The 23,535-nt window shown below is 35.5% G+C and overlaps 3 protein-coding genes across 3 annotated transcripts; all 3 read left to right on the top strand.

Annotated features, from left to right (window-relative positions):
- Positions 1–7,989: 7,989 nt before the first annotated feature.
- EAF02_009786 (uncharacterized protein) lies at positions 7,990–10,751 on the top strand (the record flags this gene model as incomplete). The annotated part of the gene is made up of 7 exons (XM_038905834.1): positions 7,990–8,221; positions 8,280–8,336; positions 8,396–8,472; positions 8,533–8,691; positions 8,751–9,278; positions 9,396–10,461; positions 10,558–10,751. 7 exons carry the CDS (start codon positions 7,990–7,992, stop codon positions 10,749–10,751), a joined length of 2,313 nt encoding a protein of 770 aa, XP_038754257.1.
- Positions 10,752–15,787: 5,036 nt separating this feature from the next.
- EAF02_009785 (uncharacterized protein) lies at positions 15,788–15,933 on the top strand (the record flags this gene model as incomplete). Its single annotated transcript, XM_038905833.1, has 2 exons — positions 15,788–15,875; positions 15,929–15,933. The coding sequence occupies 2 exons, from the start codon at positions 15,788–15,790 to the stop codon at positions 15,931–15,933; spliced, it is 93 nt and encodes a 30-aa protein (XP_038754256.1).
- An 863-nt stretch (positions 15,934–16,796) lies between these two features.
- Positions 16,797–17,094, top strand: EAF02_009784 (uncharacterized protein; the record flags this gene model as incomplete). The annotated part of the gene is made up of 2 exons (XM_038905832.1): positions 16,797–16,837; positions 16,917–17,094. The coding sequence occupies 2 exons, from the start codon at positions 16,797–16,799 to the stop codon at positions 17,092–17,094; spliced, it is 219 nt and encodes a 72-aa protein (XP_038754255.1).
- Positions 17,095–23,535: the final 6,441 nt, after the last annotated feature.

Genomic DNA, 23,535 nt, shown 5'->3' with positions numbered 1-23,535 from the left:
ATGAAAAGAATTATTAAAATAAATAATAACAATAAATCAATTAGATATAATATAACACAAAGACTTTTCATTAATTTCTCTAAACTATGAAAATTCTATAATTTATAATTATATGCGGGTTGGTGTCGGCCCGGGGTAGGCCCGCAGGGCTACTCACGTGTCCTCGCTAGCCCTTATGCGGATTGACCGTGACAGTAGGTTGGAATTTGTATAGTTTTGTATAGTTTGAGTATATCTTAGTATAGAATTCGGATCTAACAAAAAGGTTAATAAAACTATATTGTATTCACAGAATATAATTGATATATACTATTATATCCTATTCGAATTGAAGTTGATTTGGTATAAACGGTTAGTTGTTGTATATCTGATTATTGATTAAACATTAAAGAAATATAATAAGCTTTTCTCAATCCTGTATATACAAATATTTGTGTTATTTTTGTGATTGAATTTAATATAATAAACTGCAAAGTCATTGTGTTTAGTCTATATTGCTATAAGTCTGTATAGTATTTTACAAAGAAGTTTAAAACTTTTTAGCTCTAAGGTATTATATGTTGATTTCTATATATTATATATTTCGAAGATCAGACCTCTTTTTTCCTTTTATTATTTATTCTTGGAGTATTAATATTTGATATGTAGAACAAAACAGGAACTATTAATTATAGGAAAACAGAATAAGCTAGGGTCAAACAGCCCAGCTATATCTTGATTAGTAAGGCGATTGGTTACTTGATTATTCTCAATCTCAATATGCTTAGAGGACCATTTGATTATAATATTATAATGTTGTATTGTTTGATAGTACTTGTGGTATACTTATTGAGAGAAGGCAGCAGTGTTTCTTTGTATTTCTCAGATTATTGAAATGCTATCAATGTATAACTATATTTGTTCCTAATAAAACAATCAATAATACTTAGAAGGCATTCTAGTCCCCATTATATGCTAATTGCCTTAGTATCAAAAATATACAATTGTTTGTATATATAGCTATAATCGCTATTGATTTATTGTTTGCTGTAGTAGATTGCAAAGCTGTACCCTATGCGGTGATTGTGTTTGTTGTATTATTCAGATCTGTCTGAAAACACAAAGTAGTTTTCTTAGGGGATTAAATCCTATTATTTCTTGAATACTTTTGTGATGTCCTTTTTGTTTATATTATTCATTGAATTGATATAACACTCAAAAGAAAAGTGAGGCTATAAGAGTCTAGGACACTTAATGACAAGGATCGCTCATCCTATTCTTTACAGTTTTGTATTGAGATCTTTCAGAATATTTATGTCTCGTCCTCTTTTCCTAATGTATAGCTTCAATCGGTTTACAAGTAAGTGTTGTATATCTATTGTCTGAAGTCGAAATGCAAACTTCAATCTAGCTTACTCTAATGTAACAATTCCAACTAGAAGATCAGTTTTTATAAGAAGTGTGGTTGTTGGGGTTATCTTGTAGATAAATAAAGCTTTCTGTATTGTATTGTGAATCGTCTTGCTAACTAGATTGATATATTTCTTGATTCCAATGCCAACCGGAACATAGCCTGCATTTGGGTATTATTTATATAGCCCATTGAATTATACTTCGGAGCCAAAAAGGGCAACAGGGAATATACAAGTAATGATTGCTTTTATAGACAGGCTGCAAATAGTCCGTAAGCTATATAAGCTATTAATTGAATATAAAACACAATATATATAACTTTCGCAATATACATTTTGATATATTATAAAAACATTAAACATCAATCAAAAAAGATGTTAAGCTAGTATAAGATCGATTATACTTTATTAATAAATCTTAAAGAGGTTGGTGTAATAATTAGGTTTTGATTTATCCTCATAACTGGATTTGCAATTTCATATTTCTTCGATATATAAAATAGCTCAAACTTTTCTGGAACGAAAAAGATCTTATTCTGATCTCCTCATTATAGAATACATCGAATAGTTTAACAAAGTATATATATATTTATAAATAAATCCTTAAACGTATAATATATAGCTATATCATTAGTATATCCAAAACACTATACTCTATCTTGATTGAAAAGCTCAGTAAGATAGAAAATATACAGAATAGGGGAAAGTAGCGATCTCTAAAGAGTACCACATACAACCAGGAAATCCTATATTGTGATCCCCTTAAATCTTATACACATATATCTCTTAGTTAGGAATAAATCAACGAATCGCAAAAGCACCATAGACTAACCCTGCTTCTTTATATATTATAGGAGCTATCTTTTAAGGAGTGCATCATAGGCGCCTTGTACATCTATTGTTACTAGTGTGACCACTTTGCCAGCTGCTAAAGCAAGCTCGGCTTTGGCTGATATATACATTAACTATTTCAGTAATCGTTCTTGAGCTATTTAATTATAGGATAGGTATTTAAGCTTGATATCTAGAGATTAGATTTTATAAATCGCAAGGACTTTATAGTAGTATACAATATGCTCGAGGGATTTGAATATACTATATAAGCAATAGATTATTGTTTTCTTGTGTTTAAATTGTTGATGATAGTTTTCGAAATTGTTATATATTAAGTGGATTATTAGTATACAATAAAGAATTATTTGTGAGAGTTCTAATTTCTTAAAGTATTTGTTTATATTCTTTGGATTCTATTTTTAATATTATTTGGAGAATATTAATATCTATTTAATCTATTATATTTATACTGCTGATTTTATAGTGGTTTTTGCTATAAAGCGAATATTGCTTGTTATAGATTGGTTTATATATTTTAAGGCTAATCTTTTTATATCTTTATTAACAAGTGTGTCTGCTCGCTTATTCTCTTCAATCCCTGTATGGTCTAATAACTATTTGATCTGGATCCGATATATTTGTATTAGTTTGTAGTATTTAAGGAACCGCGTGGGTACGGCTTTGCAATCTACCGCGGCAAGCAATAGATCGATAGCGATTACAGTCATATACGCGAACAGTCGTATGTTTTTGATGCTGAGGCGATCGGCATGTAGTGAGGATTAAAATGCCTTCTGAGTATTATTGATTATTTTTATCAAAAACGAATATAGTTATATATTAATAATATTTTAGTAATCTAAGAAATACAAAAAAGTATTGCTGTTTTTTTTCAATGAGTATACTACAAGTGTTATCAAACGATGTAATATTACGATATTGTAATTAAATAGTCCTTTAGGTATATTGAGATTAAAGGCAACGAGGCAGTCAATCGTTTTGCTGATCAGGATATAACTAGGCTATTTGATTCTGATCTATTCTGTTTTTCTATAGTTAATAGCTTTCGCTTTGTTCTATGTGCCAAATATCAATACTTCGAGAGCAAATGGTGAAAGGAAAAAAGAGATCTGATTTTTGAAATATATGATATATAGAAACTGATATATGATATCTTGAAGTCAGGAAGTTTTAAGTTTTTTTATAGGGTATTATATAGATTTATAGTAATACGGATCGGATACAGTGACTTTGCAGTTTATTATATTAAATTCAATTATGAAAATAGTACGAATATCTGTATATATAAAAATGAAAAAAGTCTATTGTATTTCTTTTAATATTCAATCAATAATCAGATGTGTGGCGATTGGCTATTTGTATCAAATCGACTTCGATCCGAATGGGACGCAATAGTATATATCAATCGCGTTCTGCAAATACAATATAGCTTTACTGATTTTTTCGTTAGATTTAGATTCTATATTAGGATATACTCAAACTATATGAAACTATACAAATTCCAATCTATTTCAATATACTAAAAATAAGTTCTTTACTTTAATCAATCTAAGATCTGTATCGATTAGTTATAAACACTCCGAACGCTTTCCCGATCGATAACAATCAACCTAATTATTCGCTGATATCTAGATAGCATACGAAACAAGGCTTTCTGAAACAGGATTACAAATCCTTAGACAGAATAGCTGCAGGATTGTTATGAGTAGTATTAAGTGGGGGAACATCAGAAGCAACAAGCCTCTGATTAACTAATATTATACTACTATGAGCAGCTGGAACGCTAGCGGCCTGTAGGCCTGCTCCTTAGTATATCTAGAATACCCCTTGGGAGGTCAGATATTAGATATTAATCACTATAAATAAATAAATAAATAAATAAATAGTATTTAAGGAAAGTCTATTGTAATATAATAAAGGCTATATTTCTCATTCCCTATATCATTAATGTACTATTAATGCATATACAGATTTCCATTTGTTTTATACTAATGATATTACTGATCGCTACTTGGAGGTTTTGGTATGCCTCTGATCGCTCTGTATCGAATATATAAGAATTGTGATGTAATTTATTGTTTTCTTTGTATATTATTATCTATCCTCTATATACGATATATCCATATCCTATTTGTCTATCATCCTTATCAATCTGTTTTAATCCATTAGAGAATATGGTGATCTGATTGTATGTATACTTGTTTCACTATTCCTGAAACTGCTTTACCGCTATCTCTTTCGTAAGGCTTTTAATAGGATTTGTTTGATATTCTAGTATGTAGTAGGGCCCTGCTAAAGTTATCTTCTTGATTCGGGAAAGGCATTAGCTGATTATCTGGATTTTTGTTCTGGCTAGCTGCAATTGGTTTTCCCTGTTGTTGGAGGAGTAGGTGGTTCTTATCCCTTGGTGATAAAGAGGGTGTTTTGAATCAATAGTTTGGGTATGGAGGGCTGCTCTCTATTTTATTTGTTTTAATGCTACTTCTGCTGGTGGGAGAGCGCTGTCCCTCGAAGCTATTTTTATGGAAAATTGGCTTGAAAATCAAGCTATCAAGTGGAATTATTTGAAATACTACTAGCACATTCTTTCAACTCAAATTAGATCATGGATATATCAAATCCTACTTACATTGCTTCAAACTTACTAATAATAAATACAGATATAGTAATATCGAGGCATCTCAACACCTCCTTATTAACTGTTCGATATATAAAACAGAAAGAAAAGAGATCTTTAAGAAGATATCATTATCCAAAAACACTATACAATTCCTATTGTATATAAAAATAGGTATCAGATTAGCTATCAAATTTATTAATATTACCAAAATCACTATAAAGATATAACATTTAGTAAGGACTTTGAATAAGAAGTAATAAAAAAAAGTAGTAGTAGAAGAGGAAAAAGAAGAAGATAATGAAGAAGAAATAGTTAAGGAAATAAGAAAGGGGCTTGATTTCTTTATAATTTCTTGATTGTTAGAATTTTCTTATTATATATAATGTGTATAATGAGTGGGTATTGTTTCTTAGTATTTGTTTTTATTTCCTTAATAAGATTATAATTAATATTATAAATCAAAAAGTTATTTGTTGGGCCTATTGGGCTTAGCTGTTCTATATAGTCTTAGACTGAAGGTGGATGTAAATTCAATCAATCAATCAATCAATCAATCAATAATGAGCGGGCATTGTTCCCTAGCATTTGTTTTCACTTCCCCAATTAAATCATATCCAATATTGTAAATTAAAAAGTTACCCGTTAGGCCCTTAGGGCCTAGCCGTCCTATATAGTCTTGGACTGAAGATGGACGTTAATAAAATCAATCAATCAATCAATGAGTATGTTGTAGTAATTATATTGTAAAGTGCTTTGATGCTTTTGTGTTCTTTGTTTACTGGGGAGTTGGTATGGGTAGTTGGTATAATATAGTGAGAATAGATGGGATATATTGTTTGTGCATTAAGATGTAATTTCAATTGTATATAGTGTAGTGTGATGGATGTGTGTAGTGTTGTTGGATGATTTTTTTGATATAGTTTTGATTGTTGCGAGTTTGGGAGGGGGAGAGGGAGGCTCCGCTGTGAAAAGATGATGGTGATGATTTTTTTGGCTGGAAAAGGGGAGGGAAAGGCAGAGGAACACAAAAAGGATAGGCAAAGGGGGGGTAACGATTTGAGTGATACAGGGGAAAGACTAAAGTGAAGCTTTCGATAGGCTTGATAGGTTTAGTGATAATGAGGAGCAGGAGAGGGGAGTGAAATAGGAGAGAAAGCTTCTGTCAATGAAAAAAATCTCTATTGCTAGGAACTTCTGTTGTTGATTTTCCATGGAGATAAATTGTTATTGCATAGCGATGGCCACTCTTCTTGGATATCAGAAACTTATTTCGCGAAGGAGCATACTTTTATATTTTCTTAAGAGGTTACTTGAGAGGTTTCTTGACATGATGAAAGAACGAGAAGAGCTTGATACAGAAAAGAACTTGTATAGATCTTTAGACCTAAGAAAGAAGACGAACAGTTGATAAGTAGTTTCAGTTGAAGAGCCTCCTTGGGTTAAACGAGAAATATTGCTTGGAAATTTACACTCGAATGCTCGTCGCCCCTCTTCTTCAACATTAGAAATTCGTCCTCCTTCTCACCCCTCTAAATACCCGCAGGTTTGACGAGGGAGCATGCCAGACGCAGCTTGCGTCAGATCCATTGCGACAGAAGGAAAGGAATCGCAATCGATCCAATTCGTCATCGAGGAGCAGCGACGGACTAGAGTTCTGTAGCCTTTACAGTTTCAATAGGGAAGATTGTCTGTTTTAACGAAAAGTGCGATGGTATGATAGGTCATTGCATGGATTTTCCGGAGAGGTTGCGTTCTTTTGTGTTTTGTTTTGGCAGTGGTCATAAGAAAAAGTCTTTAGATCATGGATGGAGTATGGATTGTATTGCGTAAGCTTCTTTCTGTATTGATACCAACGATAACGAAGCGAAGATGACATCAACGACGATAAGGTCTAACGAACTAATTCACACTCTTGACGACTGATGGTCCACATTCAAAGAAGCTTACGTTGCTACTTTACCGTTCGGATTTCGAAGCTCTACGAATTCAAAGAGTAGTTTGGACTTCATATCCTTAGAAAGATTGTGTTATCTTAGTACTTCTACAACTCTACACGTTATTTTGTTAATATCCTTGTGGTATTGTTAACGCGCAATCTTGGCTTCTGGTGATGTGCTTTGATCGAATTTGCCCGTCTTTTATTGATTGATCTACTTATCCGGCGAATCAGCGGTAAAGGGGAATTTCCCCGTACCCATTGAAGCGACAAAGTGGGGGGGAGGTGAGTGTATGAGGATGAGGAAGATTTAGGATTCCAGACTTTCTCAAAACAAGCCAAGCCAAGATTGCGAATTCAATCAAGGAGTCATCTTGTTAGAATCAAGCCTATTATATAGTTTTCAGTATATACATAGCTTTAATAGGGTTCAGCCCTAGATTTCGGTAGTTGAATGTTCAAATGATAAATTCAGTACCTAGCACGTGCCTAGGTACGTTTGTTCAATCTCAACAAGAGAAATTCGCATGCATTGAATGCATTGAGTGCCGGTTTTATATTCGCCATTCCAGGGATCACTGATTGATTATACCGGTAATCTGTTCGGCAATCTATCGACACATTGTTTTCTCTTTTCCGGACAAATTACCTCATCTCAATATTGTATTCGTAATGAGATCCGCTTTGATGAGCACGCCATGAAGGCAATTTCACTACAATTTTGTGGGGTTTTGACATGTAAAGCAGTCTCCCGTATCAAAGAGTATGATGTACTCCCATCTTTAAGATACGAATTGAGATGTGTCGGAGGGCCGGGCTATATAAATTTCGTCTTATCGATGTCCATCACTTTGGTCTTCAGAAGGGTGATAGATGAATTGGGATAATACTGCATGAAGCTCTTATCTTACCCCATAAGTATGGGGCATCTACACCAAGTGCGTGTGAATGCTTTCCAGCATTGTCCCATTGCTTATCTCTAGTGAATATCACGCAACTTGGTATGGCCAGCGACGAATTCAGAAAATAGAGAAGTGTAGAAAAAGTATGTTTCAGTTTACTCGTGGTTTATATACCGGGATCAAACCCGTATCTCTTTTTCATGATTCTTCGTAGCACATCCTGTCCTCATAATTTAAGCCTGGTTTCCTCGTGCTTTGGGGTAGTCGATCAACTATTTCGCTACAATGTCTGCCCAAATATCGCACATCCCATCTGATAGTCTGAATGATGAGAATGCCTTTCGGAACCCAGAAAAGCATGAAGCTGGAACAAAAGATACAATCGATCCCTTTGTAGCTGATCTTGAGGGAGAAGGATTAGAATTCGAAAAACAAAAACTCCGTGAGAAAGTTGAAGCTGTTGAGCTTATACCTACAGAGGCTTTTCAATGGAATGTTGATGATGATCAGTCACCTTGTGAGTTCCCTAAACCCTCTAACTTGCGACTTTCAAAAACTTACATGAATACCTCCAGTTCCCGAGGTCGCTGCTTGTGTCTTGAATACGGATGATCCCAGTATTCCTTGCAACAGTATGTAAATTTGTCCTGATTTATGATGACTGGTTGTTCTTCATCCTGACTATATATAGCATTCCGCGCCTGGTTGCTCATGACTGTCTTCGTCATCGTTTTCGCTGGTGCTAATCAATTCTTTGCTTTGCGCTATGTATGTCATTATAGTATACGCATCTTTAATTGGCTCAACACAATTGCTAATTGAGTACAGCCTTCCTTGAGTATCGGATATGTTGTGGCACAGTTGTTAGTATTCCCAATTGGGCGAGCCTGGGAGAAACTACCTCGATGGAGAGTACCACTTGGGGCATTATCATTCGACATCAATCCGGGAAAATTCTCTGTGAAAGAACATGCCTTAATCGTCATTGTGAGTCTAAGTTGGGACCCTAATTCTCTCATCCCGAGAAAGAACTAATAATCTTGAAGTGCGTGAATATCAGTGCCAGCGCTGCCTATGCTACAGGCGCTCTTGTGGCAATCGTTAGTCCCGTTTACTGGAACCATGACAACGGTGCCGGATTCACGTTTGCTTTCCTTTTAACAACCCAAATGCTTGGATTCGGCCTTGCAGGTCTTGCCCGCCGGTGGATCGTTTATCCAGCAGCTCTCATCTGGCCTGCCGCATTACCCTCCACAGTTCTTTTCCGCTCGCTACATGAACCTCAAGAACACTTCTCAGCCAACGGTTGGACTTTATCCCGTTATCGATTCTTCTCCTACTTCACAATTCTCGCATTTGTTATTTTTTGGTTCCCAGACTATCTTTGGACGAGTCTAAGTACATTTGCTTTTATCACTTGGATCGTCCCGAAAAACCAAGTCGTCAATACGATTTTTGGCATGAATTCTGGTTTAGGTCTGCTACCAATTAGCTTCGATTGGACTCAAATCACATATGCCGGTACTCCTCTCACAACACCTTTCTACATTACCTGCAATGCATTTGCGGTTGTGGTAATTTTTTATCTATTTTTATCGCCTATTTTATACTACAGTAATGTCTGGAATAGTGCATAGTAAGTACCAAACTACCTGCTCCCAAATTATACCGCCCATTGACAATAAAACTAGTCTCCACTACTATCCTCGAGCACATTCGATAACACAGGGTCAAGCTATAATATCTCCCGTGTCGTCGACTCCAACCTGGATTTTGTCCTAAGCAAGTATGAAGAATATTCTCCAATGTATATTTCTATGTCGTATTCATTGTCCTACACTCTCTCATTTGCGGCCGTCACCGCAATAGTGGTTCACACCTACCTCTACAACGGAGCTGAAATCTGGGCCAAGTTCAGAAATTCTCGGGCCGGAGGTGAAGATATCCATAAACGACTTATGAACAATTACAAAGAAGTGCCTAGTTGGTGGTACGGCCTTCTGAGCGTTGTTATCGTTGGTCTCGGAATTTTCACAGTTCGATACTGGGATTCAGGTCTTCCAGTCTGGGGATTCATCGTCGTATGTTGCGGCATGGCAGTCACACTCATTATCCCCGAAGGAATCCTCGAAGGCACAACAAATCAGCGTATTTTCCTCAATATCATCACCGAGTTGATAGCCGGCTATGCCTGGCCTGGTAAACCTATCGCAAACATGATGGTTAAATGCTACGGATACAATTCCGTAAAACACGGTCTGGATTTCGCTCAAGATCTCAAGTTGGGTCAGTACATGAAGATTCCTCCACGTGTACTTTTCGCAGGACAAGTATATGCATCTGTTCTAGCAACTGCTACTCAGACAGGTGTATTGAGATGGATGTTGGGACATATTCCAAATCTATGCAGTTCGAAAAATACACAGCGCTTTACGTGTGCAGGATCAAAAGTCGTGTATAATGCTTCGCTTATTTGGGGAACAATTGGTCCACAAAGAATGTTCCAAGCGGGCCAGACTTACAACAGTATCATGTACTTCTTCCTTATTGGACCGGTGGTCACGATTGCAGTCTATTTCATTTATAGGAGGTATCCTGATAGTTGGGTACGATATATTAATGTACCGGTTTTCTTCAACGCGGCTGGAAACATCCCACCGGCAAATACGACACAGTATTCGCTTTGGTTTATATTTGGATTTTTGTTCAATTTCTTGATCAGAAAGAGAGCTTTCGCGTGGTGGAAGAGATACAATTGTAAGTACGCTCCTTGCCCCTCATCCACATTATCCCTCGCTCCTCATCAATCCTCCCATTCCTTATTTTGCACTTTGCATCTAACAATCCGTCTAGATCTTCTCCAGGCCGCAATGGATACAGGAACAGCGCTTGCAACTATCATTATTTTCTTCGCATTAACATACAATAACATAACGCTTAGCTGGTGGGGAAATAATGTTGGTTCTGATACCGATGATTCGAATTCGGTACCGTATCTGAAAGTACCTCCCGGTGGATATTTTGGAAAGGCTCCGGGACATTTCTAATGAATAGAGGGTGGTAATGTGATATCATATGGAAGGTTGTAAGTCTTACATTTTAATTTTAAGCGGACAACGAAGCGGTTGTGGTCATAGGATGCCAAATAATGAAACTGTTAATTTATGTTGTCACATGGGTCGGAGTTATTGCCATGTTCATCACGTATAGAAAACTTGTTTTTGATTAATATATACTATCAAGTTGGCTTGAGGCATGGGCGTATTTTGCATTATATAATGCACGATATTATACCCCATAACCCTATACTTTGTGATACCTCTCATCTAGCCCTCGACCTCAAACAGGGATGCGATATATCAAAGAGTCACGCAGCATACCCCACGGTATTGTGTAACTCGAGGATATGCATGATAGAGGCACGACCTACTGACCTGTGAGCGCTAAGGCTACCTACCTACACACGCTTTACTTTTATCTAGAAATCTCCATGGATCAGGAAACTAGAAATTTGTTGAATTGATACCGAGCGCTATTGTTCCAAGTATGAGTGCAGCATTGCATCTACATATGCAATGTAATCCTTCATTTCCTACTTTCCTGGGACCGAGAAAAACGAGGGGCAAAAGGTAGGGGAACGGGGATGGGAAATGTGAGATAGAGGCACGGTTTATCGGTCGGTGAGCATCAAAGAGCTATCTTTCCTCAGCAACAGAATAATGTGATATTCTATACATTTACCTAAAAATCAAATATTACATATGCAATGCGATCCTTCATTATGTTCTTGAAATCATATCATCAAAGCGAACAGTAACATAGAAAGAGGCACAGATTCATATCCATACCCATTCATCCCCACTCCGCTCGGTGAGTCACAGATAAACCGTCCAACTTACCGCTTTGCTTTGTACAGTATCTGTGCTGGATCCACGAGATAGCAATAGCCAGCGAGATAGTGATTATAGATTGCTGATTCTGACTGACGCAATCTTATCTATACCTGCCTCCATACACAGCACAATATACACACACCATGGAAAGATGGGACAAGGTGCCACAAATCCGCGCCTCCCTCATGCATCTTCCTTGGGTCTTGATGTGATATGATAGCGGATATGTAAGATTGCAATACCATGTGATATGGTACGATCAAAGTGTGGAGAACATGCCTGTCTATCTAACTATTACCCATCCGTAGGTATGAACACCCAAGAACTCCAGCGCTTACGTATACATACCTAGCTAGGTCTGGCGAGTCTATACCGCCGTCTCTGCCTCTGTATTGCATTACGATTCAAATCTGATGATTTGCCTCCGGATCCTCTGTCCTCGCACATACCATTAATCATTGCCGTCTCCGACCCTCGTTTCCGCGGGCGCGGTGCAGCATTGTGCAGCATCGACAATTGATTCGTACAGACAGGCTCGGATCGTGTTTTCGGAAAGTCGCTCGCGAATGTTTCAGAGGAAGGTGCAGGGTGCGGCCCGAGAGTCGTGGGATGGGGTTAGTGGAAGGCTGGGAACTTTTGCTTTGTCGGGGCTGGAGCAATGGGATGGAATGGGCTGGACCCCCACGATAACATAGTATAGCATAGCCTTACTTGATGCATGCAGTTCGTTGGTCACAATAGAGCACGTGCTAGCGTGCCAGATTGGTGTGTTTTGTTTCTGAATATTGCGTGAAGAGTGGTGTTTGGGGATATATTTGGTGAGAGGGTCGGTGGTCATGGCTCACTAGGTAGGTACTAGTACTTGCAAATTGCTCAGACAGAGCTGAAAACTGGTGGAGGTCAAAATGTTCTGGCAAGCCATCCCGAGATGATCATCGCTATCAATGACCGGATGGATCGTGTATTGCTGACGATACTTTCTACAAAAACGGATGAACTGGCTGAGTGAGAATGCGGAGTGCATTGAAGATGGAAATGAAATTGTATTATGCCTGTCTACACGACAAGCTTCCCCATTCCAGCCCCGCGGAAAGTGGATAGAGCGAAATGTGATGAAATATTGTAAATAATAAGCGTGATGTGATAGAGATTCCAGCCCTGGTCTGGACGGTGATTACTTGACGCGGAGCTAAGTCGGCACATACGGGTTATTTTGATTGAAGAAGCGTTATGGTGGGCACGGTTAAACAAGATGATGTTCGGCCCGTCCGTTGCAGCTTTCGTTTGCAATTCTTATTGGGGTATGAATGCCAATCCAGAAGCTAATACTAGTACGTACCAGGCAAGCGATACCAGTGCGTCTCAATGTGGATATGTGTTCATTTAAGCGATTCTAGTGCTTGAAGATCGTGGGGAAACCTATGTGGCACTCTTTGAGGGGTGTTAGTGGAGAGTGTTGTGAATTATGGACCAGAGTGGAATAGGCAATGTTTAGAAGCAATTAAGAGACAATTCAGAGGCGATATTGGGCCATAAATGGAAGGTGTCTGGATTGTGGGGGTGGAGTGATAGGTGATATAGATTGAATAACCCATAAAGAAAGTTAGTGAGTTTCGCAATCCATACCTCATCCGGGTTTGGGACACCAAAACGGCAGTTTACTCAATGGGCGAGACTCTCTCGGGAGCGCGGCGCTTTGTTATGCAGTCAATTTCAGGAAGGGGAAAGGAGGGATATCAATTTCAAGGAGCTGCGGCTGTAATAGGAAGTTTCCGGCAAATACTCGGCTAGATTCAACTGAAATATAGGGTAGCAGTGTGAAACCTGCGTCGGCTCCGTATAACGGTTTTCAATCTTCAGGTGGTAGATTATTGAAGTTTCAGGGATATCTGTTTCGAGGTTATTTAGTCAAGCCATTCAAGCATAGTGGTATGCTGTATACATTGGAGCCGGTGGCCCGGTGGTTTGATCCTTTTACAGTGCTCATATCTGACATAGAATGTCAAATAAATCGTCCCATATCCAGATCCACATACTACATCCTATATCTGACCCCCAATAGTTGCTATCTGAACTTGTGAACATTATACCTGGTGATGTATAGCCCAGGGACAAGCCAGCAGCTCAATGGCATCCTAAATCTCGTACTTCGGCTGAAGTATTGAATCGTAAGCGTTCAAAATGATCGAGATGATAGGACGAATAATTTGGCTTTTCATCGGGATTCACCTAACACAGAAGTTGTACGAATGATCCATTGTAATCACACAACAAATGCAGTTTTGTTACGCAATCAAGCCTTGAAAGTTTGTTTTGCATGCGCTGAGGAATGCATATGTATGTATATGCTAATCTAGAAGTAAGAAACTCAATTCCCATAAGAAATAAGTGGAGAAAGCAAAATCCTCATTTTAGACGCAAGAAACTGAACAGGTTGTACAAAAGACTCTCATGTTGTGATAGTGTCTAGCTTCTAGCTGTGAAGATAAATCATACTTGATTGGTAATGATGGTCGCTCCTTGGGCTGGCTGAGAAGTTCTCGTACTTACAGAGAGCTCAGGGGAAATGCTGAAATGAATGTAAGACATTTTTCGTCAAACCCTGGCCAACATGGAGGCTCAACCCCTACCCGCACCCGATTCGGTTTGTGGCATGAAGTTCAAGAGTTTTCAACAGGGAAGTCGAAGCATCCCGACGGAAAGAGCCAGGTCGAAGCCTGGTCCGGCGTCCCCCCGTTGACGTTGATGAAGCTTATGTAAATGTTGGTTGGGGGTTAAATCCGCGCCGATGATGATTAAGATGCAAATTAATAGGGAGGAAACACAGGAGTCAGGGATTGTGTGACTTAGAACATGGATTTACATGAGAACATGGTAGGGTTGGAGGCTAGATGTGCCAGTGATCATCGGTCACTAGATGCTTTTCATTATTGTGACTGAGGTTAATACAGATTTACTCCGTATCGCCCTACAGACATGTCTGTACAGATGGACTTAGGGCGGCAATGCATGAGCTTCCGGCATCGTAAATTAAGTTTGATATTTAAGTTTCGCGAAATTCAAGATTGTAGTGGGGAAGATGTAGGGCAGGAGCTTAACATCAGTCGGTGCGTACCCTAGTAGATCGAAACTGATATTGAGTGGCGTGAAAGGAGGGGTTAGCCAATATATTCTGGGCTGAAAATAGAAGTGGAGAAATTAGAGTATGAGAGAGAATTATTTGCGAAAGACCGAAAAGTAGACTTCGACATGCCTTAGATCTTGTACTGTTCCAATGTTTACCAATAGTAGCATCATCGACTCTACGAGAACTGACGCGTCTTTGAAATTTTTGCTAAGAGATCCAAGGAAGTAGGTAAAACTGCAGCACCAGTAGGCGCACATTATAGGTGTACACGTAAGGTATGAAGGCGTCCCGCATAGCTGTAAAAGGGGTTGTTTCGACCGGCCCATTGACTAACCATATGAGGATTATATTTAGTAGCAAATGCTCGTCGATTGATCTTTATCAAAGCCCATGCGTTATCTTCCCTCGCATCTGATTTGTGGCGTACATTGAATACGCATGTTTGCTTTCAAAGTAGAACTGCTGGTGTTGATAGTGGGCGTAGATGGGAGGTAGACAAAGCAAATTCGACAGTGGATCTCGATGGCAGGATTTACATTGTGATCCAATTGAAATATTCGAAGAGGGGGAGCATAGAAAAGGAGAGGGGTTGATGACGATGGAAGCCTCACTCTTCTCACCGCTTAACGAATGCAGGGCAGGACATGGGTGCCGAGGCTGTGACATGCATCCCTAGTCTGTTGCTTCTCTCGTGCATGCGTTATAATAATGAATAAATGAAACAGGCAACTTTGATATCTGGCGAGCAGGTGTCGATAACCAAATAATCGTAAGAATCTGGGCAAAGACTGTCGGAGGGATCTACTGTTGCCTGACTTTGGATGTAAGTATATAAATATCAAGCAGATCCTCATCTAAGAATGAGCTTCAATCATCCGCCTCGAAAAGTTTCTCCCTGATCCTCTCCTGTATCGATCAATCCAACCTTCCGCCTTATATCACCAGCAAATAATAATCGATCCAAGCATACCGAACAACTCCCTCTTCATCTCATTCACACCACCGAGACGCCTATTCACACCTCTCTTTCTCTTTCGATATCTACCGCTTTCATCACACCAAAATGGCAGCCATCGAGATTACTCCCATTGTCAACAACTGCTGCGTGCAATGCTGCAAAGAAGAGCAGTATGGCGATCACGACTATTGCGGTTGGTGTGAGGTTACAGATTGTCTTTAGCAGAGAACTATCATCTTGTCTCAGTGTAAGCTGATAAAGTTCCACACAATGACATGGGGACGATTATTTTTATGCTTTGAAAATCCCCTCGACAGAACCAAGTGGGGGTTACCTCTTTTGGGTAATAATGGAATTATGGCATCGGAGCATAGGCGCATGGGATACAACCGGATTATCTGGGTTGAGACGGACGGTATGGGTCATTTGGCATGGGTTGAACTCGGGAATAGAATTGGCTGATGATGACGTGCGAATTGCACATTTGTTGGATCATTTTTGGCACCGAAATTTCTGTTAGGATAATTTATATGTGCTTAACAATGGAAGATGCCAAGTGTCGTTGGAATTAATTTCCTTGTTCCTGCGTGTCTGTAATCTGGTTTCTTTTCTGAAAGATTGATTCATGTGGCTTTTGTGAAACCCTGTAAGATAAATGTAAAACAAACGAGGCTGTGATGCAAATCTTTATGCAAATTGGCAAAAGTCTTTCCATGGAAGAAACCTGGCCAGTCGTGATGCACAAAATGTGACGACAGTTACATCGCATCCAAGACTTCTGGAAAGCTGATGAAGGCTGTCGTGAAACCCTTGAGAGTAGTCAGACCACAGCTCATATAAGAGGCGCTTGTCACACAATCCAAAAGGTTCTAATTTTTTCTGCCCGAGTACAGAACTTTCAGCCTACTCGGAACCAGCATCCTAAGCAATAGGTATTGCACTTTACGGGAATCCCATGGCTTTTCTCTATGCTTGCATGTGAGGTGCGACGTGGCAGCCTGAGACTTCCCTCCATCATCTTGTGATTGATCCCAGCGAACTGAAAAGATTTGAATGCCCAGAGGAAGATTATCAACCACGTAAAATACGAGCTATACGTGATTCTAATGACACAATGGAGGGTTTCGCGGTGGCTGCAGCAATGAAGAGCTTGGCGTAAGAAAGTAGGAGGGTATGACAGGTAAAACTCGGTATGCTGACTGCCGACACCCGATACAAGAAGAAAAAGATGAAGAAAGAATGTTTCGGGACGAATACCGTTGAAATACAACGTTGGATCATACCAGTTTGGAGAGTGGCGTGATAAGAGAGGACAGAGCGCATCCAAAAACGGAACGAGCGTGATGGAAATGGAAGTGACCAACGATTTAATGGCAGAGAAGTCGAAAGTGGCGACAAGACAGTTCAAGTAGGTAAAAAGACTTCAAAATGGCATGAAGTCGTTGATTGCAAGATGTTGAGGGGGAGAAGAAAAAGAAAATAAAAAAATCGACAGCAAAAGTGTTACTCATTTCATCATGTCATTAGCGTTACTTACTATATTGACCCATTTCTTTTCACCAAAACTAGCGATCATTTGATCAATCGAAATCGTTATTAAGTGCTATCATTCATTATTTCCATCTCAGTATACCTATATGATTAACTACCTATTATCCGACCAACGCCAAAGTGGGGGCTTTCATTTCCTAGCCACATTATACATTATATCCACCTTCTGAGGACCTACGCAATCGTACGAAGCAAATGTGGTCCTCTTCACAGTTCGGCTCGAGGAACCACCTTGAGCAACTCTGACAATTACCGTCCCAGTGGAAGCTACCTTTATCGTACCCGTTGAATACAGGATATACGCTCCCGCGGGACCAAACGAAGTCAACGCTACGTTTTGCTGTACAATCTTTAGACTTAGAGCTAGTTTGGATGTACAAATCCACGTTGGATCCACTGAATATTCCGTTTTTTTTGAAAGTGGATTTTGAATTCATATTTGGATATCAAATTACGGATTCTATCAAATAATCCGCATTTCAATGAATTTAGTGTATTTCGAGGTAGGGAGAAAATGAATCACTTTAAAATAATATTAAATAATCTGTGTTTTTTATCAAATTTATATAGAAAAACAAAAATACAAATTAAAAACAAGAATTAGAAAAAATAGTCCTCGTTTTCAATCTAACAAATAATTTATGTTTTTATAAACTTTTATAGACCTTTCACCCTATATCCATATAGTATTATAATAATATTAATACTTCAAATATCTAAATTTATAGGATATCTTTATTTTTCTTCAAATTATCTCTAATTTCGATTTAGATTACTTTATATTTCTATTCCTTATATATTAGAATATATATAGCTTAATTTAAAAATAGATTCTTTAATATTTTTTCTATTATAACTTTAGATTCTATTAATGATTTAGATTGTAAACTATCTTTTTCTTATTTATAATGAGTGACAATAAGGTTAATAATTCTAAACAGTTTATTTCTATCTTGATTTATAATTTAGTTATTGTTATTAACTCTTTTTATTGTATTCCAATTTCGAAAAAAAGAACTGATACTCCTGGTGAATTTAAAACACAATCTCTTCTTGATTCTAAACACCCTCAACGTTATCAAAAACAACTATATATACCTCTATATACTTTTCGACTTTTGATCAAGTTTTGTCACGAAAAAACAAAGCTATAATACTTTCAATATACTTCAATTAATCAAAAGCTATATGTATTTCTCTATATTATAAACTAGTGTAGAACTATATATAATACAGTTGAAGCCTTTTCTCATTTTGAAGAAACAATCCATAGGTATAAAAAACACTTTATATAAATCTACTTATTGATTTATTCTAATATACTTTAAAATGGTTTTATTAAGTTTTAGATGTTATAATAATATTATATCTATTAATAGTAAAGCTACCGGATTCAACTATACAATTCGCTCTTCCTCGAGTAGCAGAAGATAAAAAATATTGTATATATTTTATAAATTGTCTAAAAGCTCTTGATAATATCTTTATCCCAGTAACAATACCTTTCGAAAATCAATCTGCTTATTTCAATCAAAAAGGGTATATTGTATAGAATATTCTTGTAGTAATTACTTTCAATTTACAATTCTGCTATATATTAATTAGTTGGAAAGGTTCTATAAATAATTAAAAGGTGCTTTTAGATACTTTGATTTTAAAAGGTTTACAAATTCTAAAAGGTTATTATTATCTAAATGATGTAGGATATATAAATATTAAGTAGGTTCTTATTTTATTCAAAGGGATAAAATATTATTTACAAGAGTAATTAGGATTCAATAAGATATTCAAAATATCAGAAGAGCTTTTCAACCTTCAATATTTTTCTTTATAAAATAAGATTGAAAGAATTTTTGAAGTATTTAAAATGTGCTTTTCATTTCTAATACAATAACAAAAATATCTATATACAACTCAAATATATATAGTTTATGCTTTGTGCGTTTTATATAACTTTATTTAACAAAATAGCTTTGAAGAAAATCCATTCGAAGTTCAATTTGATTATATCATCAATCGTGTTTCAAGTATTATGGATAATATAATAATGAATTCAAGCAATAACGAATTAGACTCTATTTCGTTATAATCTATAGATTATTTTCGATAAGGAATTGTAAAGGCTATATGAAGAGATTATTATAAAATAAAAAGAGTTCGAAAAGCATAAGAAAAAGAAAAGCAATATTATATTAAAATAGAATTTGATAAGTATATATAATTAGAATAGAAAGTAATTATTAAGGTTTCTCTATTTATTATTATCTTTTGTTATAGTTTCTGGTATTTTTTCGAATTCTTTAAGAAGTTGAGAGAGATCTTCTTTTTATTTTATATAATGGAATAGATTCCAAGCTCGCTTATATCTTATCCTATCTTTAGGAATCCAAAATCCATATCTTTTTGGATTATAGCTTTTATTAGAGGTTTACTATTTTTTAGGTTCAGAAAGCTTGATATCATTCTCTTTCTCTAATTTCAAAATATTAAAACTCCAAGAAACAAGATTTCTCCAAATAGTATATTATTGATAACTAAATATTTTATAAGAAAGTTTATTAGGATATAAATATACTCTATTAATATATTAATAATTTGATATGATAATAAATGAGAAATGGCTAGGGAGAAATAATTAGTAAAAAAAAATCAAAATAAACCTATCCAGACAAATCTTTTACCTATAAAAAATCCGAAGATTCTTTATCAATTTTTTTGTTTAAATTCTTTAAATTAATCATAAACTACTTTACACTAACTTTCCAAACTCTAATCCAAATCAAAATTCCAGAAAGTTCAATTATCTAAATATCGTACAGGACAATAGCATATCACGATGGAGGGGAATGACTGGACAATAATGGTATAAGTATAAGAATGTGTATATCTCCTCATCTACAGTTAGAACTGATCTCTTCTCGTAGAGAAGAGATCGGATTATATACTGGGTGATCTTCGGGTACCGATCACGGGAGCGGTGATCGGTCCTGCGGCCGATCCGGTTATCGTTGTTCCGCTCCGGAGTATTCTATATAATGAATACCTGACCATCACATGATCTGATCCACGTGGTCTACAACACCGTTTCCGTCACACTAAATTTATATATTAGCATTTATAGAATCAATAAATATTATATCTTTATATTTATTTTAATTCTTAATTAATATTCAAATCTTTCAAATCAATCTTTTCAAGCTCTCTAACTTTATTATTTTTTTCTTTATTATCAAATTCCTCCTTTTCCTCTTCCTCTTTCTTATCAATATCGATTTCCCAATCTTCAAAATCTATTTCGGAATTATTTGATTCAGATTCTGATATAGAATTATTATTGTTTTGAATAAGGTTTTTTGCTTTTAACGTTTTTCTAAATAAAGTTAATTAAAATCAGATTTTTATTTAAATCCATGTACTGGGATTATTGTATTTCGATATTCAATCGAGTTTGTATAATCATTTCATTTTGTTTATTCTTTAATATCTTTAAAAAATTAGAAGTTTTGTAAAGCACTTTCAAAGTATAGGAAATCTAATACTTTTTTCTATCTTTTTCTTTTTTAACTTTTAGTTCTTTAGATATTATTCTTACCTTTCGATTATATATATTTCTAGTTTTTCGCTTTTGCAAATATTCTTCTTGCTTTCCCTGTAGCTTCTTCTTATTAGATTTAATTATTATTGGTATCTTTTTGATTTTTTGAAGTTTAAAAGAAATTCAATATTATAAATATAATGCTTATTATTATTATTGTTATTATTATTCCTAAAAGCATATTGTTTGTATTATTTGTAATATTTTTATATTCAGAATAATTATATTCCATAAGAAATAAGTAGTATAATTGGTTGAATTATGCGATATGTGATACATTAATTTATAAATATGCATTTCTAAATATTTAATTTTTCAACACTTATTCCTTTCACCCTTATTCTTGAAGCTTTTTAGATATATATTTCTTAAATATTTGAAACCTTTTTTACAACAAACTGAAATAATTCAAATCTAGATCTTAAAAATACTACATTCCAGAAAATCCTGTAGCTGTAATATAAACTACAAATACACTATATAAGGAAACTATATCACATATTAATATCGGAAAGAGATCAATGAATAAACAAGAGCTAGGTATAAATAGAAGATTATCTTTTTTTAAAAATAAAAATATAAAGAAAGCTTCGAAAGCAAAGGTTCAAAATACAAGAAAGTAGTCTAAAAAAGGAAAAGTAGAAATTGCTAAAAAAGCTTATTAATGGAAAGCAGGGAGTAAGTAAACCTTTTTTTAATTTATAAGCTTTTTTATTATTAATTGAGTATAGCGATTGTATTACAAGAGATTAAAAAATATTAAAAATCAATTGAATTGTTCTTGAAAAAAGCCCCTTTTTAATATTTAGTTAAAGAGATTTCGAATCAATTTGTATTTGATGGAGAGTATTGGAAATGGAATGTTGTTGCTCTTGTAGCAATTCAAAAGGCAGCTGAATCCTTTATGGTTACTTATTTTGAGAGTGCGTTTTCTATCCTTTCTATTTATCAATTAAATAGATTGTTGATTTAATTTATATTATTATTATTATTATTATTATTAGTAATTTTCAACCGGGCCGTATAGGCGAGCCTCCCAGGGGGCATTACGGTTGGGCTAACTGCGGGATGATCTTTTAGTTTACATGATCCCCCTTTCCTAGGGATGGGGTCTCAATACCCTCAGTAGCCTCCCAAGCGATGGCTAGCGCACTTGCGCCTTTGTCTCCGATCCTCTGAGCGCCTCCGTGCGCGCTTTCCGATCTCCTATATAGTATTTGTTTGAAAGCTGCTTTATCCTGTAAGGGTAGCTTTTGTATACATTCTATTGCAGTATGGTATGCTGTGTGCTTCAATTTTCTTCCACATAAGATTTAATTTATAGTACTACAACATTATGCATTTCATGCAAAAAGACAAACTATTAAAGATACAAATAGCATTTTTCTTCGAAGAATGATAAAGCTGGCAACCTTTGTTATTGATGGATATTATACTTTGAGAGGCTAGACTTTATAGTTTTCTTATTAGTCGTTTCTCACTAGCCATTTCTCACCAGTTGTTTCTCATTTATCATTTCTTATTAGCCAGCTACTATATACTTATATTCTTTATTTTACATATCTAGAACTAGTGAATAGATATCATTTGTACTTATATATTATTAATATCAAATAAGACAAAGGTATTGAAAGATATAATATTAATATTTAATTGAATAAATACAAAGGTTATATTGATAAAAATATATAATAAAGAGAATAGAGTGAATAAAACTACCAAATCAAAAGCTATTAGAACTTGGAAGCCACCCTTCATTTAAAGCTTGTTATAAAGGAGCGGATAATAAAGGTATTTCATTATTTTCCTTTTCGTACTACTCTTTAAGCTCTCTACAGATCTTATTTACAAACTCTATTTGAAATGAGCTTATACACATAAACATCAACAGTTCACCATAAGATTGGCAAACACCAGGTATTGGATATTATAGGAAATCAATAAGCTTAAAAGCAATATCAGCCTCTAGAGACTCATATTTGCTAGGGTAGTTTTGTGTGATTATATAGTATACTTAATATCAAAGAAGCAATAGGTTATCGACTTAAATATATAAGACATTAAAGTGATTTTTCGATTTATTAAAATCTCTTAAAGATTCATTAATATAAAGTAAACTATCTGCAATTTTAGAAGAGATAGTTTTTCGAGGCCTTTTTGATAGTGTGTAGCTCGCAATAGATTATTTATATCGCTTTATTTCTAATTATAAATTAATTAATAATAAAATATATCTCAAAAATATAAATTCCTTACTTTATATATCCCAGAGCTATATTTATTTTACTTTTTAGTATTCTTATCTAAGAAAGGTATAGAGCATATTAAATTAGTAAGATTATCCTCCTTATTTGAAGAAATGATTAATTGTTATATTAAAGCTATAGAGTGATATACAAATTTATTATTAGCTATACAAGTTTTAAATAGAAATTGAAGAATCGACCAGCTCTCTGTATAATAATTTCGATGCTAACGATATTTTCGATTATTAGTTTTGCTTACTTATAGAAGTATTTTTTATAGATAATCAGATGTATAAGACTGTATAGTGTTATTCTTTTTATTGAATCTAATGCTCTAACCAGATAGGTTAAGAAGATACTGATACTCTATATAATATCCCTTGATCTAAATCAAATCAATTAGATTAAATAAATAATAAAAAAAGAGGATGTTTATATCGAATTGATTTTCTTTTTAATTT

This window comes from Botrytis sinoallii (assembly GCF_014898435.1).
Source record: "Botrytis sinoallii strain Bc 23 chromosome Unknown BSIN_022, whole genome shotgun sequence".
In the NCBI taxonomy this organism is placed as follows: Eukaryota; Fungi; Ascomycota; class Leotiomycetes; order Helotiales; family Sclerotiniaceae; genus Botrytis; species Botrytis sinoallii.
The sequence above is the reverse complement of the archived record's forward strand: the minus strand, read 5'-3'. Positions and strand labels throughout refer to the sequence as shown.